The sequence below is a fragment of the Callospermophilus lateralis genome, chromosome 19, assembly GCF_048772815.1.
Source record: "Callospermophilus lateralis isolate mCalLat2 chromosome 19, mCalLat2.hap1, whole genome shotgun sequence".
NCBI classification, from domain to species: Eukaryota; Metazoa; Chordata; class Mammalia; order Rodentia; family Sciuridae; genus Callospermophilus; species Callospermophilus lateralis.
This window is the reverse complement of record NC_135323.1, coordinates 26,824,275-26,841,102: the sequence shown is the minus strand read 5'-3', so window position 1 is coordinate 26,841,102 and position 16,828 is coordinate 26,824,275. Positions and strand designations below refer to the sequence as shown.

The 16,828-nt window shown below is 41.9% G+C and overlaps 1 protein-coding gene across 8 annotated transcripts in view; it reads left to right on the top strand.

The window, feature by feature from the left end:
- Nucleotides 1-16,828, top strand: part of Gtf2i (general transcription factor IIi) — an 88,504-nt gene that overhangs the window by 8,366 nt on the left and 63,310 nt on the right. For all 8 annotated transcript variants that reach the window (XM_076839932.2, XM_076839936.2, XM_076839935.2 and 5 more), the window contains exon 2: nt 15,704-15,807. In XM_076839932.2, coding sequence (XP_076696047.2) covers nt 15,709-15,807 — 99 coding nt within the window. In that variant the 5' untranslated portion in view covers nt 15,704-15,708. The remainder of the gene's footprint in view (nt 1-15,703; nt 15,808-16,828) is intronic.

The following is a 16,828-nucleotide window of genomic DNA, read 5'->3' as shown; positions in this document are numbered from 1 at the left end:
GTGTGTGTGTGTGTTTAAAGAGAGAGAATTTTATAATATTTATTTTTTAGGTTTTGGTGGACACAACATCTTTATTTATTTATTTTTTAATGTGGTGCTGAGGATCATGCCAGGGAGCGCGCTACCACTTGAGCCACATCCGCAGCCCTTGTATGTGTGTTTAACCCCTTTTTGTGGCAGAAGAATATGGATGGCTCTGCACACATCTCTCCATAGCATAGAGAAGCCCTGTGAGAGGAGTTTGCGCCTGCCTTTTCCATCATCAACACTTCCATTCCGTTTCTTTTTTCCAAGTGGTCTCTTCTTTTTGCAGTGCTGGGAATTGAACCCAGGCCTTCACACATGCTAATAAACATTAAGTGGTTTCTTGGAGTGATTAAAAAAAAATGTTAAAGCATATATAGTATAAACCTTTTTTTTTTTTTTTTGGTGTTGGGGTTGAGCCCATGGTCTCATACATGGTAAGCTAGAGCTGTACCGTTGAGCTACATCCCCCAACCCCCCAGGGGTACCAGGGATTAAACCCAGGGGTGCTTTATCACTGAGCCACACCTCCAGCCCTTTTTATTATTTTTTGGAATTCTGAGGTAGGATTTTTTTTTTTTTTTTAATATTTATTTATTAGAAGTAGTTGGACACATACCTTAATTTTGTTTATTTATTTTTATGTGGTGCTGAGGATCGAACCCAGGACCTTGCACGTGCTAGACAAATGCTCTACCGCTGAGCCACAATCCCAGCCCTTGAGGTAGGATCTTGCTGAGTTGCTTAGGGCCTAAGATGCAGAGGCTGGCTTTGAACTTGTGATCCTTCTGCCTCAGCCTCCCAGAGCAGCTGGTGTTACAGGTGTGTGTCACCACGCTCAGCTTGCTGAGTGTTTTATGAAGCACTTTATCAAGTACCTGTCTACTTTCTGGTAACACCCTTATGTGGTAAGGACATAGGTTGTGGTCATTTTTAGTAAATTTAGGATTGAAATGGATAGTATTTGGAGACAGGACACCAGTTCTGTCAAAACACCTTTTTCCTATCACCTGCCTTCTGTGAAGAATACATTTTAAAAAATAAAGTGAACTTATACATGATAGCGACTTGGTTTTCATTTCTTCTTTCAAATGATTTTTAAATCTGGAGTAAGGTCAAAGGGACACATTCTTTGTGTGTTGGCAGAACAAGCTGCTGTACTTGGAATTCTGAACTGTCAGTTTAAAAGTTTAATGAATGCCTAGAAACATTTTCTCTTAAACTTTTGTGCCAGAAAAAGTGGTAGGTTCTCCTGAATGGCTGATGAGATTTTTCTTTTATTTTGTTTTTATTTATTTATGGTGCTGGTGATGGAACCCAACCCAGGCCTCCTACATCCTGGACAGGTGCTGTACCAGGGAACTACATCCCCAGCCCTTTTTTCTCCCCTTCCTTTCTCTTCTCCCACCCCAGTCCCTTTCCTCTGCTGATTTTTGATTTTTCACGAGACATTCCTCCACACCTTTTTGTTCCTCTTTCCTTCCTATCCCCTAGACTTCACATGAGAGAAAACATGACTTATTTCACTTAACATGTCCTCTCAAGTTTCATCCACTGTGCTGCAAATGACACACTTTCATTCTTTTTTTGGGGGGAGGGGAAAGCCAGGGATCAAACCCTGGGGTGTTGTCACTGAGCCAAATCTCCAGCCCTTTCTTGTTTTTATTTTTGAGACAGGGTCTCACTGAGTTGCTTAGGGCTTCACAAAGCTGCAGAGGCTGGCTTTGAGCTGTGATCCTCCTGCCTCAGCCTCTTGAGTCACTGGGATTATAGGTGTGTGCCACTGCTCCTGGCTTAATTGTTTTTTCTTTCTGAATCATTGTGTATCTGTACCACATTTTCTTTATCCAATCTTGCAATCCAGTCTTGCATTGATGAACCCCTAGGCTGGTTCCATAGTTTGGTTATTATTGACTCTGCTGTTATAAACATGGTGTGCATATATCTATTCATATCTATCTATCATTATTATTATTTGGTATCAGGGATTGAACTCAGGGGCACTCAATCACTGAGCCACATCCCCAGCCCTATTTGTATTTTATTTAGAGCCTGGGTCTCACTGAGTTGCTTAGGGCCTCACTTGCTGTAGCTGGCTTTGAACTCGTGATCCTCCTGTCTCAACTTCTCGAGCTGCTGGGATGTGTGCCACCATGCCTGGCTCTATTATTATTATTATTATTATTATTATTATTATTATTATTACTGGGTATTTTAACCTAGTAGTGCTTTACCACTGAAATATACCCCCAGCCCTTTTTATTTTGAGACTTACTGAGTTGCTCAGGGCCTTGCACTTGTGATTCTCCTGCCTCAGCCTCCCAGGTATCTGGGATGACAGGGATGTCCTACCAGTCTCAGCCTAAAAATTTCAGAATCTTGATTTAATAATCTGTCTTCATCAAAGGGTTTGGCTTGAGGATATCTAATTTTATTTCAAAGCACTTGCTGTCATTAAATGTTTATTTTCTAAAGATTAAATGAACTAAAGTGGATTTGTTTGTACAGTTTGTGCTGTCCACTGAAGCGGATATATTAGTGTAAGTGGTGATATTTCCTCCCTTCCTATTACACATATGTAAGACAGACTCTCTGAGTGAAATACCAACCTGATTTATTTCCATGTGGGAAATACCTGTTAATCCTTTGGAGATGAGCTTTTAGGAATGTGGATTCCAGTGATCCTCTGGGTTAAATAAGCAAAGAATGTAGAAATCCTGGGAGCTACAGGTCCAGATATGGTCTCTGGTGGACTGAGCTTACACAGTCAGACTCAGAGTGCCCAGAGGGTAGCCAGGCTGGGCAGGGTTTTGGGAATCAAGTTACAGGTGGATCTTGGTGCACTGTTGAGTGCTCAGTTTGGTGAAGTGAAAGTAGTGCATTTAAAGAACTTTTTTGGAGGTCTCTTTCTCAGAGGCAGAAGTGACAGATTTTGATTGATTACAAGAACTAATTTTAAACTAGTCCAAAAATAGAAAAATACTACTTTAAAAGTAACCAGGTCTCTGTGGGAGGATGTGGGAGCTGGAGAGGGGAGTGTGGGGCTGGAGTCCCCTGCAGAGGTAGTGTTTCTGAGGGTCCTGAGGTTGCTGTTCCAGTGCTCACAGCAGTCTGTGGGGAAGGTGGGCACTGTGTGCGTCTCAAGATTGAGGAAAGCAAGGCTGACCGAGCTCAGGGGACAGTTCCCACACAGTGCTAGGCTGGGCTGGAAGGTTCAGAGCCTGTGTGTTTTTATTTTTGTTTTTGGGAGGAGGTACTGGAGATTAAACCCAGGGATGCTTTACCACTGAGCCATATGCCCAACCCTTTCTGTTTTTTTATTTTGAGACAGGGCCTCCTCACTAAATTGTTGAGCCTGGCTTTGAACTTGCAACCCTCCTGCCTTAGCCTCACTGGGATTACAGGTATGCACCACTGCACCTGGCTGTAGTTCTTAAAATGCAAGAAAAAAATCCCAGCCCATTTCCAGCTTTTTTATGTAGCCAATACAGATAAAATGTAACCAGTCAAAGCCCTGGGAGCACCTGTTGAGCTGTACCCCCAGTCCTTGGAGGATTTTTTTTTGGGGGGGGGGCTACTGGGGATTGATCTCTGGGGCACTCAGCTATATCCCCAGCCTTATTACGTATTATATTTAGAGACAGGGTCTCACTGAGTTGCTTAGCGCCTTTCTGTTGCTGAGGCTGGCTTTGAGCTTGCGATCCTCTTGTCTCAGCCTCCAGAGCTGTTGGGATTACAGGTGTGCACCACTGTGTCTGGCTCCTTGGAGAAAATTTTAATTAGCTTGGCACATATGTACTTAGTGTTTTAAAAATTGTTATTTTTTGTGGTGCTGGGAATTGAACCCTGAGCCTAGTGTATCCTAAGCACTTGCTCTCCCACTGAACTACATTCCCTTTCCTTAAAAATTATTTTGAAACTTTTTTAAACTTGCAAAACAGCGACCAGAACAGCAAAGGAATAAAAATTGCCCATACATCCTTGAGAACTTCCCACTGGGTTTTCCAGATGTCTCTGCACAACAGTGGAGGAGTCCAGGCCAGGAGGGGTCTCCACCCAGCCTTCCTATTTCTCTGTGTGCTTTATTGTTCCTGTGTTTCTTTAGCAGTTCTGCATACTGAACTCAGGGGCGTCCATCCACTGCCCTGTCCCCAGTCCTTATTTTTTTAAGTTTTGAGACAAGGGTCTCAGTAAGTTGACCTGCATGGCTTTGAATTTGGGATCTCCTGCATCAGCTTCGAGTAGTACCTTTTGCACCTGGCTGATGTGCCTCCCCCCCCCCCCCATTTAGGGGTACCAGGGATTGAACTCAGGGCACTCAACCACTGAGCCACATCCCCAGCCCTTTTTTGTATTTATTTTGACACAGGGTCTCACAGTGTTGCTTAGCACCTCATTAAGTTGCTGAGGCTGGCTTTGAACTTGGGATCCTCCTGCCTCAGCCTCCCAAGCCACTGGGATTACAGGTGTGTGCTGCCTTGCCCAGCCTGAGGTGCTTTTTTATTTCTGTTTCTATTTTAGAATAGTTCTTCAGGCTTTGGTTTCATGCTCTGAACCTCTGGAGGCTATTGGGCAGGCACTTTATAGATTGGCCCTTAACTTGGATTTGTCTATTTCTTATTCATGATTAGACTCTGCTGAAGAATTTTGGGTGGGATTATTAGTGTTTTCCTTTAGTCTGGGGTAGGACACAATATCTGCTGTGTGGAGACTTGAGTTAGCTTGGCTCCTCAGTTAAGATAGGGTGTCGTGTTGCCCATTGTAACGAGTATTTTGTGTGGTGATACACAAAATGAAATGTCTCTTGTGTTTTTTTTCCTTATTAGAATTGAGGAATTCTACTTCTTTTTCTCTGAGAGCAGGGAATTTGGGGGGATGGTGGTGAAAGTCAGTGCACGGACTTAATGGATTTAACCATTATGGTTATTCTCCGAGTCCTAGAGAGCCTTCCCGTTTTTCTGAAACTTAAGTATTACAGATGATGAGATTTGAAAAAATGTCTAAAATGGGATTGAATTTTACAACCTGGTTTGGCCTTGAAAGTGCTTGAGGAATTGAGCATCTAGTGAGGTAGATCCAGATTCTTTTTTCTTTTTTATTTTTTTTAATAAAAAAGAGTCCCTCAGCCCCCCAGTGTTTATTTTCATCTGGTAATAAGGGTAATCAGAATAGGTAATCAAAATAGATGTTTTAGAACTGTATTCCCAACAAAGAACACCTAAAAATGATGGTAGCTTTCTCTGTAAATTTCTCACTTTATCTATCATTTCTAGTGGTTCCATTCCTAGAACCACTTTGTAACAGAGTAATATTATCTCTTTTTAACATGATCTGACCTAGTTGTTTTATTGCCTTTAAGAATGAATCTCCCAGCGGCTCAGAGGTGGAGGCAGGAAGATGGTGGGTTCAAATCCAGGCTCAGCAATTTAGTGAGGTGCTAAGAAATTTAGTGAGCCCCTATCTCTAAAAAAAAAAAAAATACAAAATAGGGCTGGGGATGTGGCTCAGTGGTGGAGTGCCCCTGAGATCAATCCCTGGCACCCCTCCCCCCCAAAAAAAATCTCTTCTGCATCATCTAATACAAGGTTCACATATTTATCAAAACCAATAGTATAGGGCTAGGGATGTAGCTCAGTTGGTAGAGCGCTTGCCTCACATGCACAAGGCCCTAGGTTCAAGCCCCAGCACCACACACACACCCAAAAAATAAAAAACCAGTACTGCCCTTTGTCTTCATATATATGTATTTAATATTCTTAAGTTTTAGGTGGACACAGTATCTTTATTTTACATTTATGTGGTGCTGAGGTTCGAACCCAGTGCCTTTTACATGCTGGGCAAGCGCTCTACCACTGAGCCACAACCCCAGCCCCTCTGTCCTCATATTCCATTGCTCATAGAGCCACATCTGAATCCGGGATCTGTGTTACAAGTATCTGAAGATGAGGTTGGTGCACTTTCTGGCCTTGGCCACTGTGTGCTGTAGTGGACTTTCACAAGACCACACACACCAATCAGTAAGTTTCCTAAGATAGCACCTTCTAGAATTGATAGATAATGGATTCTGAAGAGTTCTCTGGCTAGGAAGTAGCTCAGTGATAGAGCCCTTGCCTGGTGCGCACAAGGCCCAGGCTTCCATTCCCAGAACCACAAGAAAGAAAAAGGAATTCTGTGATTTTTGGACGATTGCAATATCAAGTTTTTTGTTTTTTTTTTTGCTGTGGTCCTGGTCGCTGCGCCCAGGATGTGTGTGTTGGCGAGAGCTCGAGCAGAACTGTAGCCTCATCCTCGAGGTTATTCTTATGGGGAAAGAAAAGTCTGTCTTGCACATTGTCAAGCAGATGTCAGTCTTCTATAAACATGAAGAGAGTAGGTTAATTTCTTTCCGATCACTCAAAAGACAAACCAGTAGGATCAATGAACACCTTAAACATTTTAAAATTTAAAAAATTGTTTAAAAACATTCTACAAAATTACCAAATGGACACTGAAGAAATGGAAGTATATTAACTAATGTTTTAAGGATGAATAAGTGGGGCTGGGGATGTGGCTCAAGCGGTAGCGCACTCACCTGGCATGTGTGCGGCCTGGGTTCGATCCTCAGCACCACATACAAACAAAAAAACTAAAAAATAAATATTAAATAATTCTCTCTCACTCTCTCTCCACTCTCTCTTTAAAAAAAAAAAAAAAAGGATGAATAAGTTTCCTTTTGAAAAAAAAATTTTTTTGGCCTTTAGTACTTTGTACCTATAAAAGTAGAACATGGAGCTAGCTATTAAGTACCATTAATTCCAGAGGGAAATGTTTTCAGCACCCTAAAAGATTGCTAGAATATAGTATTACAGGATAATTTAAACTAATTTTAATGAGCAGGGCACAGTTGTGCTTGTCTATAATCCCAGCTACTCCTGAAGCTGAGGTAGGAGGAGGATTACCAGTTCAAAGCCAGCCTCAGTAACTTAACGAATCCCTGTCTCTAAATAAAATATAAATGCTGAGGATGTGGCTCAGAGGTTAAGTGTTCCTGGATTCAGTTCCTGGTACTAAAAAACAAACACCCCTCCAAAAACCCCCACAAATTTTAATGAAACTGAGACCTTTTTAGGATAATGCCAGCTGAGTGGAGTTAGATCCTTTTCATTTTAGGCACCATCTTAGGAAAAAATATGGAGCATTGTAGATGAAGATTAAGATTTTCTTTGGGTACTCATCATTTTGAAGAAATGACTTTCTTTTATAAATAAAGGTTTAAAATTTTTTAATTGTTTTTTTAATTGGTTGTTCAAAACATTACAAAGCTCTTGACATATCATATTTCATACATTTGATTCAAGTGGGTTATGAACTCCCATTTTTACCCCGTATACAGATTGCAGAATCACATCAGTTGCACATCCACGTTTTTACGTATTGCCATACTAGTGACTTGTATTCTGCTCTCTTTCCTGTCCTCTACTATCCCCCCTCCCCTCCCCTCCCATCTTCTCTCTCTACCCCATCTACTGTAATTCATTTCTCTCCCTTGGTTTTTATTCCCTTTCCCCTCACATCCTCTTATATGTAATTTTGTATAACAGTGAGGGTCTCCTTCCATTTCCATGCAATTTCCCTCTCTCTCCCTTTCCTGAGTAGGAGGAAACAGGGGGACTTGGTACCTGGGGAAGACAGATGCAGGCCTCTCTGGGGGTCCTGGCTCACACCCCTGTTGAAAAAAACCCCTGGTGTTTTTTTGGGTGCCTATAAATGATTTTTCATCCTCTTGATAGCAGTGGTCTGTTCTGCCTTCTAGTCCACAGGGCTCTAGCTAGCCTGTCAATCACAGCATATCCTATGCAGTCTTGCTGTGACTAGCTACTGGTAATTAGGATTTAGGTAGGCTCAAGACACAAATGTCCAGATCCATTGTGGAAAATTTAGCAGGAAGATGTAGTAGTCTTTTGCCTGGAATCGCAGTACAGTGAACTTAAAGATGCATGCAGATGTCACAACTGGTGACATCTGCAGAAGTGAGGCCCTGTGGGGAAGGAGTGGAGAAGAGTCTAATGATATATTTTTGTTCTTGGATCAAGCTGTGTGTGGGGTCAGTGCAGCCTTTAGATATAATTAAATGAAGTAATAAAATTTCCCTTTTTCACTTGAGTTGGCTTGAAATGGGAATATATAATCCTGTAATCCAAGATTGATAGTTCCAATTCATAGTGTTTTACGGATAAAGAATATGAAAGGCAAGGTTCTCAGAGTTGTTGGGGACAGTCATTCTTACTGAAATAATAACTAAGAATATTCTAAAATTCTAAAACAAAATTTGTGTGAAATTACCAAATAATCGCCAAGACAGGAATTTTGAAGGAAAGGTTGCTAGTAAAAGGAAAATGAGCTGGGTGCCATGGCACATGCCTGTGACATGGGTGACTTGGGAGGCTGAGGCAGGAGGATTGCAAGTTCAAAGCCAGCCTCAGCAACTTAGCAAAGCTCGGAGCAATTGTGAGATCCTGTCTGAAATAAAAAATAAAAAGAACTGGGGATGTGGTTCAGTAGTTGAGTGACCCCGGGTCCAATCCCTAGTACCAAAAAGTAATAATAAAAAAAAAAAAGAGAGAGAGAAAGGAAAAAATGGAAACATAGCTCAGTGGAAAGCATGTGCTTAGAATGCACAGGACTCTGTCAGTCTCCAGTGTGTGTGTGCAGACCCACAAGAGAGAATGGGAATTCAGATAATGGAAATGGGAATTACTTTTTGAAAGTAATTGTTTTGAAAGCTTTTTCGGGTGAGAGGCTCAAAGCTTAGAGCCTGCACAAAACTCATGGGTCAAATAGAAGTATTTTCTCTTCAACCAGGTGAGACCCTAGAGAAGCATATCAGCTGCATCCTGTTTGTGGTGTGGGACAGTAGCCCCTGAGTGCCGCGGGGGCTGGGATCATGGTGGTGATTCCAGGTTGGTGGTGGTCCCACACCTGGATGACCTACTTTCCTTCCAAACATTTTGTTTTTCCTGTGCTGGGGATCAAACCCCGGGCCTCACGTGCATGCCAGGCAGGCATTCTACCATTGAGTTAAAGCCTCATGTGTGTGTGTGTGTGTGTGTGTGTGTGTGTGTGTGTGTGTATGTATATAGGCACATGGGTATATATATACATAATCCACAAGTGCGCACACAACATTTGTGTGTGTGTGCATATATATAATTCTTTTTTTAAATTCGAAGATATAGGCATACATGGGAATAAGTACTGGGAATAAGTACTGGGAACCACCCAAAGCAGCAGAAATGGATCTACAAAGACTTGAGATTTTGGAATTACCAGAGACTATAATTAACCTTATTTATGTTTGAAGAAATGGGACAGGTTTGAAAATCTTTAGGGAGTAGCAAACTATGATATATGATGTGTCAGCAAACAGAAATCTTGTAAATGAAAATTACAAGCAAAATTAAAAACCTAATGGTTGATTTTTAACGACAGAGTAATAAAGATGAAGAAAGAGGGGCTGAGATTGTTGCTCAGCGGTAGAGCGCTCTCCTAGTACGTGTGAGACCCTGGGTTCAATCCTCAGCACCATGTTAAAAAAAAATAAAGACGTTGTGTCCAAATACAAGTAAAAAAATTTTTTTAAAAAATAAGATCAAGAGAGAATTAGTGAAATGGAAGTTAGAAGAAACATAGTTCACTGTAGAGAAGAAAACATGAGAGAGACGGAAGAGGGTAAGAGACTTAAAGGGAGAACTGACATTTAATTGAGTCTCATCGTAGGTCAGGTAGTAGAAAATGGAGGTCTCTGTAGAGCGGATAGTTGGTGTGCCATACTTGGTGAAGGGCAGTAATATTGAATAAGAAGAAATCCACACACAACGCAGCTGTGTAAAACCAAACAAAATGAAAGCATCTTAAAAATAATAGCAATGAATTCTGTTGGGAAGGCTGAGGCAGGAGGGACTTGTCAGTGTCAACAGTGGGAGCCAGAGCACACCGCCCAGAGACAGGGACGATCCACTGTGTTGAAAGGAAGTAGTTGCCAACCAGGTTCCTATTCAAGAAAAGAACCTTTAGCAAACAAAAATAGAGTGTCACCAGGAGGAAATTCTAAAGAATAAGCTTCAGGCAGAAGGGGTATCTGAAATACAAGAAAGAACAAGCAAAGAATGTCATAAATGTTTTAAAATCTTAAATGAAAATCAAATTGTTTAAAGAAACAGCGTTTCATTAAAATACATATACACAAAACTGAGTAATTAAGGAGTTATATTCACTAATAACTATTAGGATCAAAAGAAGGAACAAGGATTGGAATTTAAGAGTCATCATCAGACATCAGTTTGGTAATGGACTTAGGACCTAAGTAGCAGATGAATTGTCCAAGAAGAAATGCAAATATGAAAAAGAGATTCATGTCAGTAGTAATGAGGCATTCATAGTGATTAGGTCATAGCTCTGCAAAATGTTGGGGAGACTGATGGAATCAATATGAACCAATATGTTTAATCATTTCTGCTGGCAATATAAAAATTTTGGCATCTCTTGAATTATGAAGATGTGCATGCTTTTATGTATTGAAAATTTTAAAAATATGGAAATAAAAAGGCCAAGGTAACTTCACTGAGGTGTTGGGAGACTGGTATAGTCCCATTTTGTTAGGTGGTGTGGAGATATGCAAGTGGTGCTTTTCTGGGAGGAAGAAATCTACAATCTGGCAGGTAGCAGGTGTAGTGGATCCTGGAGGCCTGCTCCTGACACTGAGAGTGTTTGGGTTCTTTGGGATTTTATTAATTTATATTGAGAATCTGTGTCCCTGGTGTCGCATGTGGATTTCCTCCTTAGCATACTGTGAAACATTTGTTCCTTTTCTCAAGGAGCCTGCCCACCAGGTCTTTTTCCCGTAGGTGCGCTCTTGGACCAGGAATCCCTGGAGGTTTTATGGGAAGAATTCATGGGAGTTGGTCTGGACTCTGCTGGCTTGTATGCCCTTGTTTGACTGATCCTTTCACGACAGCTGCCACCAACATGGCTCTCGGGGTCATGAGGATTTTTATAAATGTATTTGATAAAGTTTAATCTCTGTAGTAGTCCAATAGAGCTTCTTGTGGTGATGAGAGTGTTGTATATATAGGTACATGTGGCTTCTGAACACTGAAACTGGCCAGTGCCACTGAGGAACTGAACTGTCATTTAATCTTAATTTAACTGACTGAAGTGGCTGTCGGCTGACATGTCTGATAGCTCATCTCTGGACTGGATACTCTGGGTTGTTTGTTGATGACTGATTTTCTGCCTTACACAGTGAGATCACCCCCTCTCCCTCACCACCTCTCCATTATCAAGCTGCGCAGTGGGACAGTGAGTGCCTTGTGTTAAGTACTGAGGAGCTGAAAGCCTGACGCTGTGCTTACCTGTGAACCATCTCGGCTCAGTTTCCCTTTCTATATTTATTTATTTTTTGGTATAAGAGATTGAACTCGGGATCACTTAACCACTGAGCCACGTTCCCAGTCACCCCCCTCCGCCCCCTTTTTTAATATTTGTTTTTTTTTTTAGTTGTAGTTGAACACAATATCTTTATTTTATCTGTGTGGAGCTCAGGATCGAACCCAGGGCCTCGCGTGTGCTAGGCGTGCGCTGTACCATTGAGCCACAACCCCAGCCCCCCCTTTCTATATTTAAAAGACAGCCTTGCCTGGAACTTTCCATCCTCCTGCCTCAAGTCTACCGGTAGCTGGGATCACAGATTACGGGTCACTGTGCCTGGCTGGGATCCATCTTTTTGTATTTAAGGCTTTATGGAGTCCACAACAGTTTCATTGATTTTTTTTTTTTTTTCCTTTTTGTTCCAAGGAGTTGTTTATGAAGTTCAGAAATAAAAATCATGCTAGCTGCATTTCTTCTGAGTGCAGAACAACATGCCCCATTTTTTTTTGCTTTAAATTTTTGTTTCATGGGTTCTTCTTTGATTTTTGGCAGACCCAGAGCCTTTAGGTGCTAGTCAGGTACTCTGCTGCATTCTCAGCCCTTTTTATTTATTTTGCTTTGAGACAGGGCCTCACTGAATTGCCCAGTCTGGACTCCAGTTTGCCTCAGTCTCCTGAATTGCTGGGGTTACAGCTGTGTGCCACATTGTCTGGCCAGCCTCTTGTTTTCCACCACTGAGCTACATTCCCAGCCCAGACCTTTCCTTTCCTCCTTTGCTGTGCTAGGGATGGAGCCCAGGCCTTGTGCCTCCTGGCCACACCCCAGTCCTTTTTGTTTTGAGACGGCATCTTGCCAAGTTGCCCAGTCTGGCCTCAAACTCATGATCTTACAAATGTGTGTGCCACCTTGAGGCTTTCCTCTTGTATGTGAAGTCCAGAGAACATTCATAGAAGGTGAAAGGTGAAAGGAACTTTCCTGGTAAGTGCTCGATCAGCTATTTGTCTACACAAGAGGCAGTGAGCGCAGCCCCTGCGGTTGAGCGGCAGCTGGTGGTGTGGTGAGCTCAGAACCAGCTCTATGGCTTTGGTTCTGGGAGAACCAGAGCATTGTGCTTGCCTGCTGTGCCCTCTGGGGAGTGCCCTCTGGGGAGTGCTGGCTGGCAGATTCTGGGAAAGAGAGCGGGGAAATATAGTTAGCTGCCAGTGCTCCATGCATGGTCCCAACTGAGCCCTCTCCAGGGAGGTGGCCTCTTGGGATCGGCCAAGAGCAGCCTAGTGAGATTCTGTTGTCACCCAGTGTACCATGAGGAGAGTGGACAGCTCTGAGCAACAGGCCGCCTCCCCTGTCCCAATTGAGCTGGCACCTCCAAGGTGCTTTTTTTCTTGCTGTGACTTGGCCGTCTGGCCCCAGGAATTCCAGTGATGGAGCTGGACTGCCTGAGTGTGCTCTGAGAGAAGGGAGACAACAGTCAGCAGAAAGTTGTGTGGTTTCATGTGTTGACTCTGGTAGTGGCTCTGTGACTTGGAGAATCACTGCATTTGTAAAATGGGAACACATCTCTCTTTTCTCTTCCTGGGAAATTAAAGGAAAAGTGAGAATATGAATAAATATGTGTTTTCAGAAATAATGACAGTATATTCTAACAAGTGTCTTATTGAAAAGTAATAGGCCTTTGTTGTCTGTTTTGACTAAATCATGTTTTAATACAACTTACTGAGGCTTCCTTATCCAAGAGAAAAGAATGCGGCTTTCTGGGATCTAGCCACTTACCTGTCTGAAGCATTGTTTGATTCTGTCTCTAGTCATCCAGTGCACCCATTTCCAGAAAGCAGAATCTTGTTTTGAGAAACAAAATTACTTCTATTTGTCCACAGATATGGGGGAATAAGTGTCAGTTGATTTTTATTTGCTTATTTGTTATACTGGGGATTGAACCTACTGGGACTCCACTGCCGAGGTACATCCGCAGTTTTAATTTTTTCTCAAGACAGGGTCTTGTTATGCATTCAAAGCTGTCCTTGAACTTGAGATCCTCCTGTTTCAGCCTCCCAAGTCACTGGGATTATAAGTGTGTGTCACTGCACCTGATTTTTATTTTAAAGATATATTTTCTAAGTATGTATTCTTCATTATTTGTTGAGGCCTAAAGTCTGGCTTGGCAGTTGCTTCTTTTGGTAACAGGTGTTAAATCTGGATTGCAGACTTCATGGAAACAGTTCGTCCTAGTGGGATGTTTGACATGTTTTTAGGCCAAGGTGTATGCCTGCTCCCAGCTCTGCCAGTGCTTGTCAGGGTCCTCTGAATATTGAGGTTTGGTGTCAGATAGTCAGGTGTTTCCAGTGAGCTAATGTACATGCAGATATGTTTTTAGATTCCCATTATGTTTCCAGTCTTTTAATTTTTCCATCATACTTGTATATTGTTTTATTTTATTACTTGATCTGGAAAATTGGTTAATTTAACTAAATTGCAAGAAATAGTTTTAACAAGTGTCTAATTTACATACTATTTATAGGAAACCAGATTTTAAAAATTGTTTCAGATTTTTGCCTTCGAGTGTGTTTATGTAGGTTTTTAATTTTACTTTGGTTAAATATACATATTGTAAAAGTTTGTGTGTTCACTATTAGTGATCGTACAGTTCACTGGCATTGAGTGTATTCATGTTGCTAGGGAGCTGTCACTACTGTCTTATCTCAAAAGCTTTTCATGGGGCTGGGCTGGGGCTCAGTGGTAGAGCGCTCGCCCAACATGTGCAGAGCGCTAGTTCCATCCTCAGCACCACTTTAAAAAAAAAAAAAAAAAGACTTTTCATCATTCCCAACTGACCTCTGCCCCTGTTAATCAATAACTCCCCTTTACTGCCTCTTTCACCTGCTGGCACACACCATTGTTTTGAGTGGGGTACGGAGAATTGAACTCAGGGGCACTTGACCACTTGAGCCACATCCCAGCCCTATTTTGTATTTTATTTAGAAGCAGGGTCTCACTGAGTTGCTTAGTGTCTCACCATTGCTGAGGCTGGCTTTGAACTCACCATCTTCTCTGCTTCTGCCTCCTGAGCCACTGGGATCACAGGTGTTCACCACTGCACCCAGCTAACCCCCCACCCACCGTTCTTTGAATTTGAGTCTTCCAGTCACCACACTTATAGAGACTGTCCTGTGTCTGACTTAATCCACTCACTAGTGCAGCGCTCCCAGGACTTACTGTGTGGAAGGCTGTGTCAGACTGCCTTTTGAAGGCTGAGAGTAGTGCTCCATATCTGCACACGGCACATTTGTTTATTCATCTCTGGATGGACTTCTGAGTTGTTTCACCTTCTGATGGTTGTGAAAATGCTGCTGGGAACGTAGGTGCATGTAGGTGCTGGAGCCCCGGTGTTCAGTTCTTGTATGTGTATCCATAAGTGAAGTTGCTGGATGATGTGATGATCCTCTCCATCTTTGTAGGAACTGCTAAATTGTTCCCCACAGCAGCTGTGCACCCTTTTACATTGCAAGCAAGATGCATGAAGGTTCCCATTCCTGCATGTCTTTGCAACAATTAATATTTTTTTAATATGTTGTGTTTTATGGTGTTTGACATTCATCAGAGGATTTTTGCTAATACAAAAGTATCAGAAAATGTTTCCTAATGAGAAAAATAATCTTTATGGTAGAAGACACTTAGAGTTCCCTGAGGCCCTGCGGATTCTTTCTTTTCTAGTAAAAATTTCACCAGACTAGCCACTTCACCCACTCCTGTGCTCTGCAGGATGGGAGGGCAGGACAGAACTTTGTGTCTCTTGCTGTTTGGATCCTGATAGAGTGTCCCACTGTGGGAAGTGTCACCTCCTCTTTTTTCTCCCACTGGGAGAATTTTAACCAGTTCTGAGCACCTTCTGTTTTTTTTTTGTTTTGTTTTGTTTTAATTAGTTATACATGACATAGAGTGCATTTATGCACTTTGATATTTAAAAATTTTGTTGGTCCTGGGGGATTGAATGCAGAGTCTTGCACATGGAGGCAGGTGCTCTGCCTGTTACTGAGCTGCACCCCAGCCCAGCTGGGCGTCCTCTGGATTTAGTCTGGGTGGGATGCCAAGCTGAGTTCATGGAAATAATTAATGGTAGATGGGATGTGAAGAGGTAGGGTCTCTTTGAGGTAAAAGCTTTGGGGAAAGTAGATGACTGAAGAAGGGAAACTAAGCAATCGGTGACCACCTCACAGCTCTGAAGTGTGCTGAGACCCTGGTTTCTGTCACTCACGTTCATGTTGCTTCTTTTGCACAGGGATCATGGCCCAGGTAGCGATGTCTACCCTGCCCGTTGAAGATGAGGAGTCTTCGGAGAGCAGGATGGTGGTGACCTTCCTCATGTCTGCCCTCGAGTCCATGGTGAGGTGGTCTGTGGTTCTGCCATAGTTGGATAGGTTTGGTCTGTTGGATAAGGTGGATTTGTTTTCTATAAAACATTAAATTTGATTTTAAAAAGAATAGTTTTTTTTTTTACTTGTTATAAATTTAAGCTTTTGAAAACACATTTTATTATCGAGCTTCAGAATGTCCTTGAATATTTAATTGTTTACATTTATTGCCAGTTTTTGTGGACAATCCATTGTTTTGCAAATGTTAACTTTGAATTTAATCATAATATTTGAAATTGTTCCAAATAAGTCATGGTGTGTGCTGCTGGTGTTTCATTGCAACTGTGTGTGGGTCACTCAGATCTTGGGCCATAAGGCCGGTAGCTCTTCTCTGTCTCATCATCTTGATTATTATGCATTTACACAGTTGTTTCTGTTCTGCCACTGTCTATTAAATTTTGTACTGTGTGCTTTTTTTTTTTTTTAGGGTGGTGGTGGTGGTAGTGGTGGTGATGTGGGGATTAAACCCAGGGCCTCAGGCATGCTAGGCAAACACTCTATCACTGAGCCACATTCCCAGCTCATGTGTTAACTCTTTACTCAGGTTTTTTTTCTACCACACACAATTATAATGAAATTTTAAGTATATTTTTGCTGTGTTTTTATATTTCTAGGACAGTAGATGTACATGTACAATTTGTTTATTACGTTTTTATAGGCTTATAGCTGGAGATAAAATATTTGATTCAAAAAACATCAGACTTAGGTATTTCTGACAAACTAGAATGAAATATTCCAAGTTGGAAGAAGTTGTGCATTTTCTCTGTTTTAGTGGCTGACCACCACCAGATACCTCACAGGGCTCAGTTGATAGTGTTGGTGTATCATCTTTTTTTTTTTTTGATACTGGGGATTGAACTCAGGGGTGCTTAACCACTGAGCCACATCCCAGCCCCTTTTTTAAATATGTGATTTAGGGACTGGGTCTTGCTGAGTTGCTTAGGTCTCACTAAGTTGCTAAGGCTGGCTTTGAACTTGTGATCCTCCTGTCT